The sequence below is a fragment of the Trichechus manatus genome, unplaced genomic scaffold (genome assembly GCF_000243295.1).
Source record: "Trichechus manatus latirostris isolate Lorelei unplaced genomic scaffold, TriManLat1.0 scaffold00010, whole genome shotgun sequence".
NCBI classification, from domain to species: Eukaryota; Metazoa; Chordata; class Mammalia; order Sirenia; family Trichechidae; genus Trichechus; species Trichechus manatus.
The window spans coordinates 25769316-25785808 of NW_004443946.1; the positions used below are offsets into that span (position 1 = coordinate 25769316).

The window sequence follows — 16493 nt, forward strand, 5'->3', positions numbered from 1 at the left end:
CATTTGATGTTCTAGGGTTTCAGGATTGTTGATTCTCTGTTTGGCTTAGTTTTTCGGATCTTTGTTGTGGAGGGACGGCGTGGTGCTTCTGCCTAGACCGCCATCTTGCCGGAGACCTCTGAAAAGTTTTCGTTTGATTTAGAAACTAGAAGCTCACTGGAGACTTTGGTGAGAACATCTCACTAGTGATGTGTGGGTCAGCTGGGTTTCAGTGGGTTCGAGAGTGAACGAGAGTGGAGAGAAGCGTAGCCCCGTCTTGAGAAGGTTGACTGAAGGGAAAGCGAGAGGAACCACATCAATCAAGAAGACAGACAAGCCAGTAGAAAAGTGGGAAAAGGACATAAAGAGCAATTCAAAGAATAAGAAACCAAAATGGCTATAATCATCAATTATTAACACACACACTTGCAGTCAGGGAATTATAAGTTAAAATAATAATGAGATAGCATCTTATATCCGTTCGGATAAGTGCACGTTTGAAAGGCTGACACTGCTGGTGTGAGCAAGTTGGTATAGCCACTGTGGAGGGGAATTTGGCCATTTCTAGTAGAACTGAAGATGCAAGTACCCTACAACCGACAACTCCACTCTAGGTGTGGACGCTAGCTCAGTGTTATCCAACTGCAGTCGTGACCTGTCTATCAGTGGGACATTAGAACAGTTTGTTGAGCAGCATTTCTTAATGAAATAGACTAGAAAATATCAGAGTTTCATAGTTTGGGTATATATTCAATTGTAGTGTAAAATGAAACTCTCACCGTGGGTTTAATTGATAAGCACTGCCTTCGAGAAGCTCCCACGCCTGGGAGGGGGAGGTGAGAAAGAGGTGCAAAAACCAAAAACAACCCAAGTACCCAGCAGCAGAGGGCTGGATCACTCAGTAGTGGTATATCCATTCAGAGGAATACTCTGTGGTGAGCTGGAGCCACATACATCAACACACATAAATCTAGGCGATGACTGAGATAGAACAGTTGTCAAAGATAGGATGCCGTTTATGTGTGTTTTAAAAACAAACGGTACTTTATATTGTTATGGACAAATACGTGTAGTGAAAGTATTACGTATACACAGCCTAGAAAAACTCGTTATCAGTTTTAGAATAGCGATTTTCTCTGGATGGACAAGAAGGGAGAATTGGGTTGGGGAGGGGCCAAAGAGGGCTTTTCAACTGTATCTGTGACATTTTTTTCCCTTTAAAAAACATCTGAGGCTGAATATGGAAAAATGTAAACGTGCGTTAAATCTGGGTGGTGGTGGGTGTTATTCTCTGTCCTGCTTCTTATGTCTGTGTAATTTTTGAACGGTATGCATGCCCATCCTTCCTCCCAGAGGAGAGTGTTATGCTTCGCTGTCCTTAACAGCTTTTTCCAGGTTGTGCCGCATGGGAATCGCGAAGACTCCAGGCTGCGCCACTCTGCTCCCAGCATCACTGTTCGCCCATAGTCATCCAGGTACAGGGCCCTTTTCCTTAGAATAAGTAGATGTTCACCCCTGTGCCTCTCAGGAGCCGCAGCCAACAGCATAAGCTGTGTGCGGATGGCTCAGAGAGGAATGTGGGAACTACAGGCTGAATGAGCCCCCGTCAGCGCTTGCAGGGTGGCGACAGTCTGCAGAAGCAACAGTGGAAGGACTTCCTAAACCTGATTCCAGGATTAGCACTAGAAGGATGTGCATTCTTAACTGTGCCCCCTCCTTTTTACCCCTTTTGGGTCATTTCAGCAGCCAGAGACAGTTAAAGTATGTGTAGATCAAAATGGGAGAGAGCAGAACATTGATTTGAGCTGCCTGTGTGGATCCATTCAGAAAACATTAAGCTTTTACCGCAGGCTCTTGTCGAGACTTACATTCTGTCTGGCCAAAGGCAGTATGATGTCTCCTTCCTGGCAGCATTCTGGGTATTAAGTTTTCAGTCTTCCAGATAATTCGTATCAATAAGACAAGGGTCAGTCCTCTAAGAGTGCAGGCTTCAGGCACACCTGGCACGAACCCCAGCTCTGCCCCTTCCTGCCCTCAGCGGATTGCTTAACCTCTATGAAGTGAAGGTAATACCCACCCCATCGGTTTACGTAGGGGGATCAAGTGAGGCAGTCCACACTTAGCCCGGTTCCTGCATTTCGTCTTACCACTCACTTACAATGCAAGAGAGATAATTGTCACCATTTTACAAATGAGGAAACTGAAGCAAAGCAAGGATCAGAATTTGCCTCATAAAATGAATCCATCTGGTGTTAGAAGTCAGGGTAGTGATTACCTTTGGGTAGGGATGGTAATTGGGAGGGGACATGAGGTGGCTTCTGGGGTGTTGGAATGTTCTATTTCTTAATCTGGATGGTGGTTACATGGTTATATTTACTTTGTGATAATTCATTGAACTGTAACTAAAGATTTATAAGTATGGTATGTATCAATTTTAAAAGTATAATTTTTATTTTTAGGTAGTAGAGCTGGGTCGAAACCATCTTATTTATAACACCATACGCCCCACCTGATACTATTAGTACTGTTAATATTACTACTGGGAAGTCAGGAAAGCTTCAGAAGTTCACTCTCCAATAACCACTTTGAGCCAGGTGCTCTGGCTGAGTGTCTCGCAGTATCACAAACCCAGAATGGAACCAGAGTATAGAACCTTCTGAGCAGCTGCTCGTGGAGGTGTCCTAATCTGGTGGTCACCGGCCTGGCAGCACAGAGAGAGGAGCTCCTTGGCCAGCAGGGCAACCACACTTTACCTTCTCTGTGCCCTTCAGCAGTTGAAGACCGGCCTGGCATGCTCTGCAGTTTCCAGATCCCCAGTGCTTGGTCCTGTGCGTGGTCCCTGAATACCCAGGCAAATAACTGCTTCAGCACAGGTGAGCATGGCTGCCTCCCCAGGTTCCCAGAGTTAAAGGATCTCACAGACCTTAAACCCTACTGCCCAGCAGTCCCTCTCCCCAGACTGCAAATAACACTTGTCTCACCAGCTCACCTCTGTCTCCCTCAGGCTTGTCTCGGCAGGTTCTGCTGACCAACGTGGTGACGGGACACCAGCAGTTATTCGGCACCAGCAGTGATGTCCTGGCCCAGCAGTTTGCTGTCTTGGTGGGTTAGATTTGGAAGGTTATAATATCAAGTTCTGCAAGAGTGGAAATTTTGCTGGATAGGAATCAGGTCCCCATGTGGCACCTAATCCTCATGCCTCTTTAATGGGAAAAAGAGGACATCAGAAAGGATTAATGGGGTACTTTGTGAATATGTCTGGGCTGAATGAAAGTTGAGTGATCCAAAAAGGCCTGGCTAAGCAGTGTTTTAACAACTTCCTGTTTAAACGAATTTTTAGCACTTCTTGAGTCCTTGGATTAGCCAGCAGGACAAATAATGGAAAAAATATACAAATTAAGTCCCAATGCATAGCGTTTACTAGTTTAATTCACAGCATTTGAGTTGTTCATTTTATAAATTTAAAAATGAAAATTCTAGTTATTAATGTATTTTAAAGACTTGCCCAGTGTGGAAAGATTCATTATAAAGGAGGGAGTCTACTAACCTGTCTTCGGCAGTAAGCACAGATTTCATTCAGGCTTTCCTGGTGTCTTTCCCTTCTATTTGGGATCCCACATCTTTACCTGGATCTCTATCGTCTCTCCTACTCCATACTTATCACCCCAGCTTTTCACAAATGACCTTGGTGGATATAGGGTGTCTGTTGTGGGCTTTAGAGTGAGGCCTAAGGGGACAACACAACCAGTGGGGCAGCTTCTAGGACTTGAATGCTTCCCACAAGGAGGACATGTGGGGTCCATTTCTTTTACCCTTTCATGAAGACTCATCTTCTCTTCCAACTCCATTGAGACGTAAACCCTAACTAACCTGTCTCCACCCGCACCTTCTGAAGGGCTGGGATAGGGGAGGTGAGGGAGTTATGTAGGACGTACCCAGCCTTGGAGAGTGGTAGTAATAGCTGGGTACTGAGCAGTCCCTCTTTCCACAGGCCCCTCTCTTGTTTAATGGCTGTCGTTCCGGGGAGATCTTTGCCATTGATCTGCGTTCTCAAAGTCAGGGCAAGGGCTGGAAGGCCATGCGCCTGTCCCATGACTCAGCGGTGACCTCTGTGCAAATCCTCCAAGAAGAACAATGCCTGATGGCATCAGACATGGCTGGAAAGGTAGGGGTAGCACTGAAGTCTTAGGAATTTGGCCCAGCCTTCTGCCAGGTGAAGGGGTTATGCAGAAGGGACACTTGTACCAAGACGCCAGGCAGAAAAGAGGTATCTAAAGGCCAGGTGCATTAAAGACTATTAGGGAGCTGCTAGACTGCCTGTGGTGAACAAGGGTGAGGCTAATCTGGCAAGGCAGAAATAGAAAGGGTTCTCTGATGATGAACTTCCGGTGGATTTTAGGGCTCAGGAGGTTAAGATCTTTATAACCTGAGGAGACCTTTGGAGACCACCTTGCCCTTCCTGGCTTCTATACCCTGGGTTCACCATGTACCTGCTGGGCCCTCCCTAATAACCCCTTGGGCTTCTTCCCACAGATCAAGCTGTGGGACCTGAGGACCACTAAATGTTTAAGGCAATTTGAAGGTCACGTGAATGAGTACGCCTACCTGCCCCTGCACGTGCACGAGGAAGAAGGAATCGTGATGGCAGGTACCTGGGGAAGGGAAAATTCCATCCCATCAAATACTGTCCCTGAGGGCCCCTAGCACCTTAAACATTGGAAGCCCCACGAGGAGAGGAAGAAGTAAGCTGCTCAAAAATAGAAGGAACAAGGGGGAATGTGAACAGTTGGGAACAGGGTACCAGAAGGAAAACAGATTGGATATTAGGGAACATCAGTTTAAACATCTACCAGTCGGATAGCCCTTGGTCCACATGTCAGTGGGCAGACATCACCTCAGAGACAGGTTTAAGGGTTGGGTGCAGTAAACACAGGAGCCAGGCTTTAGGTCTGTTACCCAGGTCAGCATTCACTGTAGCACTTATCACGCAGTTGTCCTGTCTAAAAATGTGGACTTCCTGTTTTCCTACCTGTATTTCCACCAGAGAATGCTGAGAAGACAAATCAAGATCATTGTAAAATAACTACTTCTTGGTCCCTTAGATTAACACCATCCCTGTGGATCCATGGCCTGTAGAATAGGAGCAGAGCTTTCTAGCCACTAAACCCTCTTGAAAGGAGTTACAAGTCGATTGCAGATGATGCTTCTGGGCTCTAGCATATTTAATATCATGAAAAGCATTAAGAAATTAAGATTATGTTCTCAGTCTTCACAAATCCTCAAATTTGCTAATACTCCTACAGAATGTATTTATCTCCCATGAAACTTTTTTGTGGCTAAGAGGCATCACTTTGTTAGAAGTTTGAAGATTTTTTGCACAATCTTTCATCGCAAATGAGCTTCTGTTTGCTGGGTAATAGAAGAGCTAAGCCTTGAGAGGCCAATGCAGGATGGTGAGCGAGCTGCAGTAAAACTCGGAGAACTGCACAACCTGCATTCATCCTTGTCAAGGTAGCACCTGCTTCAGTGTTAGGGCCTTGGAGTCACTCCAGTGGTCAGAAGCACTCGTGTGAAATCCATGAATGCCAGAGGTCTGCCCTCTTTCCGTCTGGACATCTCCAGTCACATATATCATGTGTCTGGGCTACCATAACCAGTGGTGTTGTATGTCGCATTCCTCAGAAATTTAAGCCCTGAAGACTAACTGGTCTCACAAACGGAACCATGAACGAGAAAGAGCTCTGGGGAGCTGTCACTTTGTTTGTCCGTGAGTGTGTCTCTGGTTTTATACTGGATATAATGAAGTTAAGAGAGCTTCCGGTTACATCTGGAAATCAGTTGCATACCATTTAAACCAGGTGGGCTGAGGTCTCTTGAGCAGCCCTTGATACCAAGAGAAGCAGAATCCTTAACATATTAGCCAGGACGACTGTTGAGCTACCGGAGGTGTCACAGCTGGCCAGTGCATCTTACTACTTTGAATTTCTTCAACTAGTTATGGGTCTAGAGCATCAGGTGACTCATAATTTTGAGAACATACTATAAGTAGAAATAATTTCCACCTAGGAATTTTTATTTTGGTTCACAGGAAATCGTTTTTAGTCCTTATGGATCATGAGAAACCATGTGTTATCCGTAAGCGTTTCATTGCATTCTCTCGCTAACCTGCCAAATCTTCTCTCTTGCTTAGTGGGCCAAGACTGCTACACGAGAATCTGGAGCCTCCATGACGCCCACCTGCTCAGAACCATACCCTCCCCTTACCCCGCCTCCAAGGAGGACATCCCCAGTGTGGCCTTCTCTTCTCAGCTCGGGGGCTTCCGGGGAGGACCAGGGTTGCTCATGGCCGTCCGGAAGGACCTCTACTATTTCTCCTACAGCTGATTCTGCAGGGAACAGCCTAGAGGAATGTGGATTTGACTAATAGAAGTAAAGAGCCTCAATTGCTGTTCTGTTTCTAGCAAAGACATTTTAAACGGGCACTCAGTGTGCACAGATCCCGACTATCCAGCGTTAGGGGTAAAGGTATTAAGTGTTTTATGTGGAGACAGTTCAGTAAAGTTATTTTCATTAAATTGTGGGCTCAGAGAGCCTGAAAGTCCTTTTCATAAAAGGTTCCTATTTCTTATTCTTGTTGAATTCCTTAGAATAGCCTCCCCACACATTTTTTTTTTAGACTTTTTTTGGTGGAAAGTAAAATAACCATCCGCCTCTTCTTCCACTAAAGTTGTTTTGAGAAGTGTAATGATGAGACTGGCTGGGATGTGGTAGGTTAGTCCCAGGAAGACACACATCTGTATTTGAGAAAGCCAACTGGATAGAATAGGAAGTGGGAAGTCGTTTCTGTGAGTCCGCAGAACAGATTTAAGGATGAAGTTTGGAATCATTAAACTTGGCCTTCCTGAATAAGCTCACTCAGTATCAACAGCAGAGATCTCTGGAATTCTCCTTTTACTATCATTCTAGGCATTGGAAAGAAAGATGAATCTTTTTAAATGCTAGCAGGTTTGAAACAGGCCTTAGCATGCCTTCGTTGAAGTACCTCACAGAATGTTAAGTACAGCAGCTCCTATTTCTATTATGGTGATATGAATGTCAGATTCAGGGGCCTAGCCTGTAAGAAAATTGGCTTTGACTCTGTAATCTAGGGGAAGCAGTCTGTGAAATGTTCATACAAAGTACTGAATGGGCCTGTTTCTTCTATCAAACAATAAACTAGAACCATGTTGTGGTGTGTTGCTTTTGTTAATGATTTAGGAGATCATGATGCTTGGACTTCTTATAACAGCAAACCAGCTACAGGAACATCTGCTCAAATCTTGAATGAGAAAAGAAATGAATAGAAGAGACTGAGACCGGGTTTAATAGCTGTGCTGAATGCTTCTGTTTGCCCCTTCCTATCCACTTTCCACCCTTCTCTGCTCTGCGCCCCAGGAGGCTGAGACACGTGGACCTCACTAGTGAGCTCTCTGGTCCTTGGCTACCAGGTGAGTTCAGCCAATGGGAAGTCCTGGCAGGAGAAGAGCGAAGTGGGATTCTGAGTTCTCTGGCTCCCTTTTCTCCTGGGCTGTGGCTGCATTCCTCGACCTAATGCTGTAATTTCTATCGGAACAGCTTTCTCTAGGTTCTAATACCTGTTCGCTCCATTTGTCCCGTCAGACCTACGGCTGGTAATTGCACCTCACTGTTGCTAGCTCTAGGATGTTTCACCAGTTAAACACTCTTCATTTACCCTCTTTGAGTGTTAATCTCTTTCATGCCAGAACACCACACACACACACACAAAGATGAGAATATCAGGTTGCTTATCTAATAGATGGGCTATATATCTTTAGTGCCTTTTACATTATATAAAAAACTTTCCCCCATATTATCTGATTTGATCCTTAAAAAAACCCAGGACAGTTGTAGTAATATAATACTATCGGCATCATCTTACAAATAAGGAACCAGGGCACAGAGACGTTAAGTGACTTGCCTTGGATCAGAGAGCTATTAAGTGTAGAGCTGGGGATTACAATCAGAAGACTTGAGATCACTCCCTACCTTCCACGTGTCCCCATTCTGCTGACCAAATAATTGACCTGTGTATCAGAGCTATTGCTGTGGAGAAATCAGTGAGTATAAATCTGTGACTACTAACATTCCATGATATTTAATCACTGGGTAAATGAGTTTTTCTGGCTCTCACCAGTGGGCAAGAAGCTTGTTAATTGCCAAAGTTCTTCTGTGTTTGTTTAGATTTTGTCCCTGTATTCCTGCAACCCTGATGTACACATAGTAGTTCCCCAGGAAATATGAATAGCATTACATGGTATACCTCTCCACTTTCTTGGCAGGGTCTTTTGGATTAACTTTGGAATGACATGCCACTGCCCAAGAGCAGTGTCCACACACACACATCCTGGGCCATGACCCTAACGTCCACCTGTACGTTTGTCCCCATCACATTCTAAGCACAATAGAACATACAAGTTCATTTCATTCCAGGATCTGCAATTTAGAGTCACTGCTCTTGCACATCTAAGGCAGAGCGTTTCCCACGGTTGTGCACTGATTCTTTGAATGGAGCTGAAAGTCTGGCGGCTATGCAGCCCAAGTCTGCTTAGAGTCAATCTGACCACTCAAGACTGTACAATAAGTTCTGATGTTTACAGCCCTACCGCTGCACACCTTCTTGACTCCTTTTATCAAACTGCCATAGACCAGATTTCTTGCTTAAATAAATAGTTGTAAAATGAATCATTTTAGATTTCCCTTAAACTAAAAGAAAGTTCTTCAAAATCTCTAAACTTAGCAGCAGTTTGTGTTTGATCACCAGTTAGCAGCCTTACATTTGGTTTAGGTTGTATGAAAAGTAGCTAAACTGGGCTGAGAAGTTGTAGAATAAGTATTTTTGTCTGCTTAATATAGTGTCATAAAGGTTAGTATGTTTACACAGTCTTGAAGCATTTTTCACCTGCAGGTCTTTGGACATGTTACACTATTCCCCAGGTGACAGTGGAGGGTAGAGGATGAGCAGGCGATAATGACAGCACCGCCGGGCTATTCTCTGTACCCCTGGCTGACTGGCCCAGCATTTGCTTTACTTACAGCTTTCTGAATATAGATGAGAACAGTGGCACGTACTTGTTATAAAAAATGCCCACAAATAAACACCTCTCACGTTCCACATTACAGTGTAGTCACCCTATAATACAGCTGGCCCAGCATGCTCTGGAGGGCACTGAGCCCCTTCAGTGTCCCCTAACAAAGGTCCCTAGAAGTGTCCTTTGAGTGAGCCCAAATCATGTCCCTCACCTGTCGGCCTTAAGTCTGTCCTGGTCTAAATCTTCCACATAACTATCACCAAGACACGGTTTCAGCCTAAACAGTTTTCTTCTATTTCTCCGTTTACGTGTGTTGGTAAAAGCCTCGGGTCCCACTCTTAAGTTTATCCCCTCTGAGGAAGTCCTGGTGGTGCAGTGGTTAAGCACTCAGCTGCTAACCAAAAGGTCATCAGTTCGAACCCGCCAGCCGCTCTGTGGAAGAAAGATGTGGCAGTCTGCTTCCGTAAAGATTTAGAGTCTAGGAAACCCTATGGGGTAGTTCTACTCTGTCCTATAGGGTCTCTATGAGTTGGAATTGACTCGACAGTAGTGTTTGGGTTTGGTTTTGGCCCTGCTGTTGCCATAGGAATAATCTTTCTGATAAATTCCAGCTTTCCATGGCTTCCTATGCCTCAGAATAGAATGTATGGCCTTTTGTGATTTGATCATGGTATACCCCTCCATCCTGTTCCCCCGTCTGTCTCCCACTTGGGGCTCCCTGGACACAAATGTTTCAGGTTCCTCCTGAACATGCTGTTACCTTCATCTAGGCTTCTGCTCAAGCCGTCCTCTGTTCTCATCTGTAAAATTCCAACATTTAAGCTTCAGCTTGAGAGACACTTCCTGCAGGAAGCTTAGTTTCCCCAGCACTTGACGCAAGTAGACACTTGGTTTGTTGAATGACCAGTTTTTGCCAGCATTATTTCTTTTTAATTCTTACAACCCTAGGAAGTAGGTAATGGTACCTCCAATTTATCAAGAAAATGAATCTCAAGTGATTTGCCCAAAGTCTTCTGCTAATAATTCTGCTTGTAAGTGGCAGAGCCTTGGTTTCATTTCAATAGTTTCCCCTCTTTTCCTTTGCTCAAGACTAGCTGACTCTGTCTCCTACAGATGACTTCTGGACTGGGCGTCCTATCTTTGCTCATGTTTCTCTGGTTGCTTCTACCCCCCACCCACTTGCACTCCTGGCTTCATCTGAATAAAAGCAGCTGTTGCAAGAGAAAAAGAGCGTTTTCTGCAGAGGCCATAATCTGAGCAAAGACACACTGATACAAATGCTGCCAACAGTCCAGTGCAGCCAGAACTGAGGGATGTAGTGACTGGGAAATCCAGTTAGGCCCCTGTTTAAATTGCATTATCTTCCAGGCATCAGAGGGAGTCGTAGAGGGAAGGGGCCAGAGCCTTGGAGAAAGATTCAGGCTAGAGTTAGAGAATTCCGTTTCATCAGTATAAGGGGACAGTTGAAACCATGGCAGTGGATAAAATCGCTCAGAAGTACTGTGTATTTGCATATTAACTGAGACTCCACCAAGCACATAAAGGCATGCTACAAATGGTATTTTCGAAGATGGGTCTGGTCACATGAGCATGCTACTAAATTACAGATTCTGTAACTCCGTGAGCCCCCATATCATATGGGCTTTAGGACTCACAAGTTTGTGACAGTCTCTGACGTACAAAAATAAAAATTCACTTTAGTGTGAAGGGGAAAATTAAGTAGTTAGAAGGTAGACTTCAGATTTTATACAGTAAAACTAATTACATTAATGACGAGGAGTTACAGGTTACCATTGTGGGTTCAATTTTCTCCCCCTAAATGATGGTAGTTTTGAAATTGAAAATGCAAATATGGTTGCAAAACTGCCATTAAATCAGAATTTAACAATTGGAAGCTTAGCTCTTGTGTTAGGCTAGACCAACCTGTTGAATCTCTAAACCAGCTTCCCTGTTTCTTCTCAGTGAAAGAAAAGTATCACTGTCCTTTGCCATGAGAACTCCTGAGGACAACAGAAATGACTAGATATAAAACGAAGCCCTCCCAACACAATAGTTGCGCTTTTTTGGTACCGTCAAGTAGATTTCAACTCATAGCCACCCTATGTGACAGAGTAGACTGCCCCATCCCTTGGGTTTTCTAGGCTATAATCTTTACGGGAGCAGATCGCCAACTCTTTCTCCTGTGGAGCCACTGGGTCGGTTCAAACCACCCATCTTTCAGTTAGCAGCCAAGCACTTCACCACTGTGCCACCAGCGAGTGCCCTGATTTAAGCTTTCCTCTAAAGGAGAAGATACTGACCTTATCTGGAAATGCAAAAGAATTCATAACCTATGCAGGGGAAGGAAAAGGGAGGAGACTCTGCAATGCTAATAACAGGTTGAAGGTGAAGAGGGCAGGCTCCCTCACTCTGGAGCCAGCCAGGCCTGCTGGACTTGAAGACAGCTTCGGGTCTCACTTACCAGGGAACCTTGGGCTTTGGAACCTCCCTGAACTATCGTCTTCACCAATAAAAGTTGAACACCACTATTTACCTACCTTCCAGTGTGGTTGTGAGGATTAGCCATCGACCATATAGAGCTCTTAGCACAGTCCCTGGCATATACCAGGCACATAGTGGTTCTCTTTTCCAGTTCCCAAATAAGTCAAAGTAGCAAAGCTAAACCCAAGGGATACAGTAAGGATCCCACTGGGTCCCATTGCTTAGGAAACGCTTAGTTCTCCAGCTGGGGATCTCCAGTCCTAGGCTCTCAGGGACATGTTCAACAATACATAGGAGGGATCCACCTACAAGCAAGACTTTAAACCAGAAAGTTAAAAGCTTTTACGTAGCATGTGCACACACACAAAAGAGGGCACTAATCTATGCTGTTAGATGTCAGGATAGTGGTTATTCCTGGTGGGGAGAGGGAGCAAGCATTCCTGGGATTCAGTCATGTTCTGTCTCTTGATCTGGGTGCTGATCAGTTACATGGTGTTCACTTTGAGAAAATTAATCAAGCCGAAATGTATAATAGTTTGATGGGTTTTTTTAAGCCTTTGTAATTTCACCCTGTATTTAGCATGGTTTCACTCCATATTTAGCCGGGGCTGGGATCTGATGTGTACAGATCAAGAAAGGAAAACCTCTTATTAATGGACACTGGGTACCCTTCTTTTCCTTAGCTGGTCTGAGTAGTGTAAGGAAGAAAATTCCGAAGATTTGTCTGCATTATTCCTATGAGAAAGCCTTAGACCAGAAAGGTCACTACCCACCACCAGGCAGACACGCATGCTCAGGGGAACCCTGTGCAATGACAAGACAAATGTCCAGGTCTAACATGAGCCACTACCATTCACCTCTTCTCTGCAAACCCTCCCACCCTGCCCCACTCTCCCAAAAAATAAAGACAAGAGCAAAAAGGGATAGGGACAGGAAACAAAGATGAGGGAAGAGGAAATGAAGCAAGGAAGAAGGGAAGGGACAAAGACAAGTGTCAGTGACCACAGAGAATGAGGCAACAGTTAATGACACAGGAGTTGAATAGACAAGGCGAGGGAGGGAAAATGAAAAGAGGAGTGCCCAATAAAGGGGTACAAAAAAATTGTTTTAAACGTTTCCATATGTCATTAGCAATATGTATTTTAAACCCAGAAATTAAAAATCAGAGTAATACCTAGTGTGTTCTGTGAGAAAGGATTCCACCCACAGATGGTGATAAAATAGCTACCAAAGTGAAACCCTGAGGACCCAAGGCGTTAAATCAACTGCTACCACTGAGCTGTGCAGCATCTGACACCAGCTTCTGTACTAGGGCCAGCGGAGCTCTGCTGTGCTGCTGCCCAAACCTCCACCCCACAACAATCCCGTCCCACACACCCCAATCTGGGAGGATCTGACGAACAAGGCAGAATTACAGGAAAACAGTGAGGTAAGCGGGGGCCTTGCAGAATAGCCCTCTGCCCACTCACTACAGAGTTCTGTGACCATCACTTATCAGCACACTCTACATAAAGGAACACCCATGATCATCAAAGTCCTGGCCCTGGTTAGCAAACCAATCTGGGGCATGCTGTCTATCTAAAAGCCAGGGGAAACAGCTTGTCATCATGAGATTAAAAATCTACCCCATATGACAATGATTTTGTGGTACTTGGTTCAGCTTTTTTTTAAAAAAAGTCCTTATTATGTACTGAGATATTTACAAGTAAGATATTATCACCCTAGAAATGCATCTCGCACGGCTTCTGCTCTGAAAGCCAAGCTACTTTCCCATCAACTACAAGGACACAGTGAGCCAATTTACTGACGGAGTTAGAGGAGAAAGTCAGCACAGTCCACATTCAGCAGGAAGATCCTTTATAATGGCAAATTTGATAATACACAATTCTAGAGTAGGGCCTCAGTCACTGGGCCACAGGAGGCAGTAAGGGAACAGGTCTCCAGGGCTCACGTCACATTGATACCCACGCCACAGGGACCGCTCACTAACCTCCCAGAAGCTCAACCCACCCACCCAGTTCAGTCAAGAACGATGTTGCTTTTAATTCTTCGTTTTTGGCCACTGAAGATAAAATCCACCATGATGACAGGATTTCAGCACAACAATCTCTTTCCAGTCACGACAGATATGGATGTCCAATCTCTTGATGACAAACAAAAGTTCACTTTACTTCTCTTGCAAGGACTGAAGAGATAATTTTTTTTCTTTATGATCTGTTGAATTATTGATATACTTAAAAACTAACAGTCCATTCTGTGCTCTGTTTCCCTGGAAGATTTCTCACTATCACCCCTCCAGTAACACCTAGAGGGGTCGTGTGTCTGGGAACAAAGAATTAAGACACTTTAAAATAAGCAATAAAAATCCTAGCGAGACACTCAGAAGCAGATTGAGGGGGCGGGAGAGGGGAGGGTAGCAGATGCTTTAATTTAGAAGCAGGGTGGCCGCCTTTTAGGAAAGCCTAGTGGGAGACACACAGAAGTGGCCACAAGCAGGAACCGCTGCCGGGAAAGGCCCATTCCTTTGGCATTCTCTCCAGGTACAGGAGGCATCACGTCACCTGCATTTTGACTTCTCAGGGCTGAGGACCCTACCCCTCACCCTCCACCCACTCTGGTGACCCACACACTAGGTTGGGTGGTCTCTGACTGAAACAGGCTTAGGCCGAGAACTGGGATAGCGACTCCTCTGAGAGCTCACTTTGAGCTCCCCTCAGGCCGTTCCAAGCAGGCAGTACCTGAGAAGCTCACTTCCGCAGGCAGCTGAGAGTCATAAAGGGAAAAGGCAAGGGAAGGAGAGGCTTCTGAGACTCGGAGAGAAGAGCAAAAGGTGACTAGCAACAAAGTGACTTTGGAGCTGGCTCAGCTCTGTGGGGAAGACCTGCTGCCAATGCCAGCCTATCCCTGTGCTGGGCACCAGCTGTGAGGAGTCTTCGCCGCCAACGGCAGCCTGAATACACTCCAAGTTCCTTTCGTATGTATGTATATACGGGTATATGTATATATTTATATTTATTATTTTTAACTGAAATAAATGCAACGGATTCAGGTTCATTCCCCTTGCTACGAGCTGCTCGCTCCCCTGCACTGAGGGGTTCATGCCCCTGGGCCAGCCGCCAGGCTCACCCCAGCTTTGGCATCTGCCGCACTCCCCATGGAGGGAAACTGGCTCCAGGATGAATAGAGGAGAGGGCACACAGCTCGACAGATGACCAGGAGGAGGGCCTACCCCGACGAGATTTTTGTTTCTAACCCTGAGAACCTAAGGAATTGTGAAGGACTTGGAGAGGGAGCTGGGGTTAAAGGTCACCAGGCTTTTTATTGCAGTTAAAGCAGACTCGGACAGGATGGTCCCAGCCACGAGAGGGGACAGCCCGGCGGTCATGGGAGCACTCATCACAGAAGCCTTGTCCGCAGGCCCGGCAGTGGTGCTTGGAAAGCTTGATGCTGAACTCCTTCCGGCAGTTGTGGCAGTGCAGGATCTCATGGTCAGGCACCCAGTATGCTGGCCTGGCCGCATCCTTTACCAGACCTGCGGCAGGGAAGGAATGATGACAGCTGGGATACACACAACCCAATGCCCTGAGTCCCACCTGGCAAGAGGCATCCTCAGATACTTCACTGGTTCTCAAACTCAACTGCACAGAGAATCACCAAGGGAGCTTTTAAAAGAAACACACATGTCCAGCTTTCATCTCATACCCTCCAGATCAGAATCATCAGGGCTGGGCCCAGGCATTGACATTTATATGTCTACTAAGCTCTCCAGGTGATCTTCAAGTACTGCTGCGTTAAGAACCACTGGAGTAACTACAAAAGAATCCAGAGTCTGGAGTCAGACGTACCTTCATTCAAAACCCATTTCCACTGAGCATGAGTTAATTAGCAGCTGTAGGATTAAGAGAGGTTACTTAACTTCTCAGGGACTTGGCTTACTCATCTTTAACAACTCAACTTTAAGAGCTCTTATGAGGATTATAAGAAATGCCGTCTGTAATGCACTGGCTGGGGCTGACACCTGGGACGTGCTGAGGAAGTAGGTGCTGCACTTGGTTAGCAACAGTTGGCAGGCTCTCTGTGCCAAGGGCAGCCCCTGCCCTTCCCAGTTACCCAAGGGCAGGTGGAGCCTGAGCTTCAAGCCTGGGCAAATCCATCTATCCCTATACCCTTAAGTCAAAAGCCTATCATCTGCTCATTTTGTGAGCTACAATGACTAAATTAGATCTAAGCAGTTTTCACCATCATCCACCCAGGAGTCATCCATGTCTCCCCTACAAAGGGCCAAACTACCCCAGGTTTGGCTAACCCTGTCTAAGCTGTTGATGTACTCCCCCTCCCTACCTTCTGGTTGCAAGTACCCCCTCACCATCCAGAGCTGAGTAGCTATCTTAAATCCTAAATAATAGCTTGGCTAGTGTGGCAGATTAAAGATAACCACAAATTCTTTTGATACTGCTCCCATCGAGAAGAGGGGTGCATGTCTCCTCCCTTGAATCCAGACAGGCTTGGTGACTGCAATAGACTCGAGTAGAAGTGACTCTGTGCCCGTTTCCGGCCCAGGCCTTAAGAGACTGACCACTTCAACTTCCTGTCTCTTAGAATATTAGCTCTTGGGCCACCATGTAAGAAGTCCAACTGCCAGAAGAGAGACCATGTGAGAGAGGCCCAGAGAATCTACGGAGAGGGAGAGGGGCTCTACTGAGTTAACCCTTCCAGATGACCTGGCCAAGGTACCCAGGATATAGGTGAGGCCAGCCCAGACCCTCAAGATCAGCCCAGCTGCCATACTAAAATATCATGTAACAACTCCAGGCAATGCCATTTAGAGCAGAATAAATTATTCCTTTCCCCAATTATTCCATTCCCTATCCCTTCTTAACTTCAGAGACATGATAAAATGGTTGTTTTAAGCCTCTACATTTTAGGTAGTATGCTACATAGTAA

General features: G+C 45.5%; 2 protein-coding genes across 3 annotated transcripts in view; one reads left to right on the forward strand and one right to left on the reverse strand.

The window, feature by feature from the left end:
- DCAF4 (DDB1 and CUL4 associated factor 4) overlaps positions 1–9514 on the forward strand; it is a 36314-nt gene extending 26800 nt beyond the window's left edge. The window contains exons 9-14 of the mRNA XM_004371005.2: positions 1375–1454; positions 2751–2852; positions 2984–3081; positions 3971–4144; positions 4513–4627; positions 6170–9514. Of these exons, the coding sequence (XP_004371062.2) occupies positions 1375–1454; positions 2751–2852; positions 2984–3081; positions 3971–4144; positions 4513–4627; positions 6170–6363 (763 nt within the window). The 3' untranslated portion in view covers positions 6364–9514. The remainder of the gene's footprint in view (positions 1–1374; positions 1455–2750; positions 2853–2983; positions 3082–3970; positions 4145–4512; positions 4628–6169) is intronic.
- Positions 9515–12908: 3394 nt separating this feature from the next.
- The window catches only part of ZFYVE1 (zinc finger FYVE-type containing 1), a 67932-nt gene continuing 64347 nt past the window's right edge, over positions 12909–16493 (reverse strand). Inside the window, exons 12-13 of one of the 2 annotated variants that reach the window (XM_023726340.1) lie at positions 14860–15081; positions 12909–13871 (exon numbers count right to left, since the gene is read on the reverse strand). In XM_023726340.1, the coding sequence (XP_023582108.1) occupies positions 13855–13871; positions 14860–15081 (239 nt within the window). In that variant the 3' untranslated portion in view covers positions 12909–13854. Of the gene's footprint in view, positions 15082–16493 lie in introns of both variants that reach the window. The other variant, XM_004371009.2, reaches the window with a different exon arrangement.